The following is a 7090-nucleotide window of genomic DNA, read 5'->3' as shown; positions in this document are numbered from 1 at the left end:
GGAGGATTATGTAAATGGTTTAGATGAAGAACTCTAGAATTATATTTCAGGAACTACTCAGCCTCCATTGAATGTTCAAAATATCGAATCTTCGAATTCCACTACTATTGTTGATGAACAATCCACAAGGTTCAAGAAAAATGAAAGGCGATGTATGAGAGAGTTGAAAGTTGCACTACCTCCTGTGGTTTACAAATACGTGTGTGGTTGTAAGAGTGCAAAGGAAATCTGGAATACTCTCAAGGAGAAGTATTAGGGAAGCGAGAAGTCAAAAATTAATTCTGTAAAACAGTGTCTTATGGAGCTAAAGGAGTTCAGACAAAAGGATAGTGAAACTATTGAAGTTTACTATGATCATCTGAATGAGCTAATTTATCGATGCAATCGATATAGAATCATCAGGTCTGTTATGGAGTTCAATCTTACATTTTTAATGGGACTTCTTAAGGAGTGGAGAAGTGTTAGTATGATGGTGAAGAATCAAAAAAGTTTCGACACATCATCCATTAATGACTTGTACAATCAACTGAAGACTCATGAAAGTCAGGTGAATGAAATAGCAGAGGAGTCGAAGCTCAGTCTGGGAGTTCCTCTAGCACTTGTTTCTAAGTGTATGAGAAAGAAACTATCAAAAAAGGTGATTCCAATGATGAAGAAGGATTCATCATTAATTCTAATGATGAAGCAATTTCTTCTTACTCGAACAACAGAGTTAAAAAGTTTTTCAAGAACCGTTCAATCCGAATTTAAAACAAAACGAAGCAAAAGTAAGTTTTGTGAAAAAGGCTGCAGGAGAGGAGAAGAAGAAGTTTGAAAAGAAGGATGGGAAATTTGTTGAGGAAAAGAATGAAAGAAAGCTGAAAGGAGATTCTGGTGTAGATTGTCATTACTGAAATGGAGCCAATCATTTAGCAAATGATAGCATGCTTCGCAAAAAGGAGGAAAGGAAGAACAAAGTTAAAGACGAAGCATACTATTCTGAAAGGCTAGAATAAGTGAAAGCGATGGCGAAGAACATGTCCTTGGTGGCTAGATGAGAGTAGGAAGATGATGGCACTTATCAAATCTGGTCTTCGGGCTCAGATGATGAGGAAATGCGTAATCCTACGCATAGTGCTATGAATACGAAAATGGAGGATGATTCGGATGAAGAGGTGGAGGGTCGATGCTTCATATCGAAATCTGCTGATAAGTCTCCAATGAAAACAAAAGTACGTTCTATTCTTGAATCTTTCAATATTCCTTTGAGTGCATATAATTCTCAAATTGTTGCTTTTGATGATATTGTTGCTTACTTTGATTCAATTGTGGTGTCCGCTAGTAATGAAGCTAAGAATTTAGAACACAATTGTTAGAGACTTAGAAGAAGATAATCTCGAAAATAATCAAAATATAATGTTTAGAAATGCAGGTTACAAACATCATGTGTGATAGAGATTCCCTTTTTAGTGATGTAAAACTTCTTTGAGCTCAACAAAACATTTACTGTAACTCTGCTAAACGTCTTTATGGGAAACTTACTGCATTGCATCATTCAAGTAACATTAGCAAAGAACAACATAGAAAATTATTTCCTTTTCTAGCATATGAAAGAGAGAAGGTTGATAATATTTCGTATGATTGTGAGAAAAATATTGCTGAATTTGACAATGTTACTGATGATAGATATGCATATGGAATTGTCAAAATTGATGAATGTCTTGATTCAGATGAATTAGTTAACATAGTGAATGAAACTTTGACTAAATCTGAACAAATCAAAATTTTGAAAAAGACTGAGAATTCGATATCTGATTCTTATTCTAATTTTTCTGATATTGATGATAATTCTGATAATATTAGTCTAATTAGTGATATTGAGGATGTTGATTGTTGTCAGTTGTCTATCATTAATGTTACATCAAAATCTAGAGGAAAAGAAATATTTAAGAATTCGAATGTTAAGATTGACACTGACAAACCTTCAACTTCGAAAGTTTTTTATTCTAATTTTGTGGATATCCGAGAGAGTCAAACGGATGACAGTGATGATGTAAATGATGATGAAGTTCAACAGGAGCCTACATCCAACAATGATTCGAAAGAAAATGAAATTCCACAAATTGTTTTTAATCAAGTGTTGGGAGACACTGACAAATTCGACAAAGGTTGTCCGAAAAAGGAGCTCATTATTTGGAAACCAATACTATGGTTTATCTGAATTTCAAGTGCACTGATGATGTTAGATTCCCAAATCAAGTATTTGTTACTACTGGTAATGTTGAAAAAGTTCAACCGGAGTTTAAGAAATTAGTTGAGGAAGCCAACAAGAAAACAATAGAAGAAGGATACTTTTCAAATCAAAACATTATTGAAAATAATCTAACAAAGAATTCGTATGGTTTTCAAAGACAAAAACCTCAACGCAAATGGGTTGAGGAATCTAAAATTGTGAAAGTGTTTTTAAAACAAGTTGTTGTGGAAAAAAATGGTGTCAAATTAAATTTAAAACAATTCAAAGCACAAATTGACAAATTTTCTAAAGAAAATGAAATCTCAAAAAGGAAAACATAAAAAAAGATTTTTTGGCAAACCATTGAGTCTCAAGTGAAAAAAAATGGTTTGACATCGAAAACATTTGCAAACACAAAGACTACATTTGCTAGAACAAGATTTCGTATTCAGATAAAAAGGAAAATCCCGCTCAAAGAAATACATCAATGTCTGAATTAAATCCACAAAACAAGTTTTCGAAACATTAGAAAAATATCATTTTCTTCAAGAACTAATCATTCATCAAAACAATTTCAAAATCAAAAGTTTGAAAATCGTTTTTTGTCTCATTCACAACAAAGATTTTCGAAAAATCAGAATTTACAATCAAAATCATTCTCATATCAACCAAAACATTTTCAAAATATATCTTCTTCATATACAAATGTTGATAACAAAATTAATGGTAGATATGCTCATGCATTTCGTCCAAAATCTAATGCTGATTTTATTCCACAAAAACCGAATTTTCCAAATCCTTCGATGAAACAACCCTCAAAGGTTTCGTACACAAAAGGGTTATCTCTAGAGAAAAAGGTTGATCACTGGCTTGAAGGAAAAGGTTGAATGTATCAATCAAGGAAATACTCTCAACAACAAATTCAAGAAGCTTATGAAAATCATGTAAATACTTCGACGACTGAAAGCTCATCTTTGAAAGATTAGAATGTTTCGGTAAAGATTTGGCAATCGGTTTCAAAAGAAAAGAATGCTCAAACACAATCTAAGAAGACGAAGGCATATGTCAGTGACAATCCTAAACTAACGAAAACTTATGTTCTGATTCCTTTACCTAGTGATGTAGACTTAATTAATAGTCTCAAAAGTAAAGTTTATGATTGGGTTCAAATTTATGCATTACATTCAATTTTTAATACTAATTTCCACGAACCCAAAGAGCCTTGGGTACCAAAATTCCTTCATTGATCGCAGGTGTTATGTGATGAGCAATATGATGAGAAATTGTATATCGAGAGTGGATGCTTACGTCACATGACTGGTCGAAAAGAAAATTTGAAAGACTTTCGAAGTTTGGAAAATGCTGGAGTTGTGAAGTTTGGAAACAATCACAAATGTCAAGTCAAAGGATATGGCAAAGTTACGAATGGAAAATTCACAGTAAATCGTGTTGCTTATATCGAAGGACTTAACCATAATTTTATAAGTGTTTCACAGCTTGTTGTGGGCACTGGTAATCAAGTTGTGTTTAACGAAGCGGGAAATATTATCTCAAAGATTGAAATGAACGAAGTGTTGCTGAAATCAAAACGATATGGTGATATGTTTACTCTTGATATCAAACCAATTGTTAGGAAACCTTTAATTTGTTTACTTTCGAAAGCTACAACTGATGTTAGCTGGTTATGGCATCGTCGTTTATCGCATTGAAGTTTTCGAAATTTAGATATTTTGGTTAATGAAGATCGTGTTCAAGGTTTGCCAGTATTAAAATTTGATAATGATACTTTATGTGCAACATCCAAACAAGGGAAACAACATCGACAAGGACATCCAATTGTGATAGATTTGAAAATTTTTGAATCGTTGGAACTTCGTCATATTGACCTTTGTGGACCATCAATTGTTGAAACTCTCAACAAGAAACGATACATTTTCGTTATTGTTGTTGATTTTTCACGATTTATGTGGGTTTATTTTCTCAGGTTAAAATCCGAAGTAGGTCAAACAATGATTTAGTTTATCAAACAAATTGAGAAATGTCTGAGGAAAAGTGTTCAAAACATCAAAAGTGATAGTGGATCAGAATTTAAGAACAAAACGATTGATTCGTACTTAATTGAAAAAGGAAATTTGCATATTTTTTCGTCACCATATACACCACAACAAAATGGTGTAGTTGAACAAAGGAACATGTCACTTTGCAAAGCAACCATAACAATGTTGACTTATGCGAATCTTCCACAATATTTTTGGGCCGAAGCAGTGTCGGCATCATGTTTTACTCAGAATCGTTCTTTCATTCGTCGACGTTTCAATATCACTCCATATGAAATTATCAATAACCGATAACCAAATGTTAAATTTTTCCATGTGTTCGGTTGTAGATGCTTTATAATGAATCACAAGGATTATCTTTCGATGTTTCAAGCTAAGGCTGACGAAGGAATATTTTTGGGGTATTCGCATAATTCAGTTGCATACAGAGTGTTAAACAAGCGCACAAGAAAAGTAGAAGAGACATTCAATCTTACTTTTGATGATTATTATGTTAAACAAGTTGACAAACTTTTCGAACAAAGGCAGATTATTAATGAATCAAATGATGAATCTGAAATTATGGGTTCATCTGATTTTGATTAGGATTTAATTTTTGGTGTTCGTGACTGGGATGTGAATGCCAAAGATCATGCGAATGATAATAAACAATCTGAATCTTCGAAGAATATTGATGATTCAGAACTTATTCAAATTATTGTTGATAATAATTCAACATCGAATTCTCCATGAGTTTGCGAAAGTATGCCTATTAGTCCAGTGGAGGGGGAGCACTTGGATTAGAATAGTCTAAATGAGGGGAGCAACATAATAAAAATAACTATGATACGATAAGTCTTGATCAAAATGATGAATGTCACGAAATTAATGATAATCTTTCGAATGCAGGTTTAGAAAATGAAGATTTATACGATGATGCACATTTGAATTTTGATCCTTCATATCCACCACTCGAAAAACGGATAAGAGATCATCCAAAGGAACAAGTGATTGGAAATCCACAAATTGGAGTCTTAACAAGAACTCAACTTCGTGAAAAGAACGAGGTACTTAATACTCATTAAGAATATTGTATGTTCAATGTTTTCATTTCAAAAATCGAACCAAATACAGCTAAGGATGCAATGGAACACTCAGATTAGGTTGTTGCAATGCAATCTGAATTGGATATGTTTGAACGAAACAAGGTTTGGAAATGAATTCCTAAACCCAAAGATGTTTCGATTGTCGGGTTAAAATGGACTTTTAAAAATAAAACCGACAAGGATATATATGAAATAAAGCACGATTAGTTGTTAAAGGTTATTCACAACAAGAAGGTATCAATTATGAAGAAACCTTTGCTCCTGTCGCAAGACTTGAAACTGTTCGAATATTTTTAGCATATGCAACTCATAAAGATTTTGATGTTTATCAAATGGACGTAAAATGTGCATATTTGAATGGAGAACTCGAAGAAACTGTGTATGTAGAACAACCTCCAGGTTTTATTAACGAAGATCATCCTAGTTGTATTTATGTTTTAGATAATGCAATTTATGGGTTAATACAAGCACCAAGAGCATGGTATGCAACTCTGACATCTTTCTTAAAACAATCAAAATTTAAACAAGGATCAGTTGATCCCACATTATTTCGAAAGAAAGTTGGGAATCATCTAATGCTTGTTCAAATTTATGTTGATGATATTATTTTTAGCTCTACTAACCTGCTTTGTCTAATGAATTCGAAAATTTGATGAAAAGCAAATTTGAGATGAGTATGATGGGAAAAATAAATAATTTTCTTGGTCTTAATATTCGTCAAAATAGAGAAGGTATTTTTATCAATCAAGAAAAATATACGAAGAATCTGCTTGAAAAGTTTGGATTGATGAATAGCACAAATTTGCAAGTTCCAATGGAAACAGGAACTAGACTTACACCTTCGTTAGATAAACCATCAGTTGATTTAACTCTTTACAAAAGCATGATAGGTTCGTTACATTACCTCTCGTAAAGTCAGCCTGATATTATGTTTTATGTTTGTTGTTGTGCTAGGTATCAGTCAAATCCACGAGAACCACATCTCACTGCAGTTAAAAATATTTTCCGTTATCTCAAAGGCTCGATTTCGTTAGGAATGTGGTATCCTTCGAAAACTGGATTCTTTATACATGCTTTCTCAAATGCTGATTTAGGTGGTTGCAATCTTGATCGAAAAAGCACGAGTGGAGGATGTCAATTACTTGATGGGCAATTGGTGAGTTGGCAGTCAAAGAAGCAAACTTGTGTTTCAATTTCCATTGCAAAAGTAGAATATGTTGTTGTTGCAGCTTGCACATCACAAATAATATGGATTCAAATTCAATTGCATGACTATGCAATAAATATGAAGAAAATTCCATTATATTGTGATTCTCAAAGTGCAATTCGTATTTGTCATAATCCTGTGCAACATTCGAAGAGCAAGCATATTGCTCTTCGTTATCATTTCATAAAAGATCATGTGGAAGATGGTAATATTGAAGTGCATTTCGTGAAAACTACTGTTCAATTGGCATATATTTTCACAAAAACCTTAGATAAAAAATCATTTGTGAGAATTTTGGGTGGACTTGGAATGATCGAAGGGGAGTCTGTTTGAAAGGATAGTGAAACGTGGACAGCTGTCAAAAGTCAAAGGTTACTGTTCCTAGTCAACGCTTCGACATGCTTCATATTCGAATAGTTTGGTACATATTTTTTCTTTTCGAAAAAAAATTCAAAAATGTCAAAAATATTTTTTCTTTGTTTTGTCATTTCTTTTCGAAAAATTCAAAAACATCAAAAAGATTTTTTCT

General features: G+C 32.8%; 1 protein-coding gene across 1 annotated transcript; it reads left to right on the top strand.

The window, feature by feature from the left end:
- Positions 1-298: 298 nt before the first annotated feature.
- On the top strand, positions 299-6514 carry LOC128128007 (uncharacterized). Its single transcript, XM_052766761.1, has 9 exons — positions 299-767; positions 1584-2104; positions 2209-2438; positions 2943-3069; positions 3466-3808; positions 3956-4196; positions 4599-4834; positions 5158-5315; positions 6449-6514. Exons 1-9 carry the CDS (start codon positions 299-301, stop codon positions 6512-6514), a joined length of 2391 nt encoding a protein of 796 aa, XP_052622721.1.
- Positions 6515-7090: the final 576 nt, after the last annotated feature.

Source organism: Lactuca sativa, chromosome 8 (assembly GCF_002870075.4).
Source record: "Lactuca sativa cultivar Salinas chromosome 8, Lsat_Salinas_v11, whole genome shotgun sequence".
In the NCBI taxonomy this organism is placed as follows: Eukaryota; Viridiplantae; Streptophyta; class Magnoliopsida; order Asterales; family Asteraceae; genus Lactuca; species Lactuca sativa.
The sequence above is the reverse complement of the archived record's forward strand: the minus strand, read 5'-3'. Positions and strand labels throughout refer to the sequence as shown.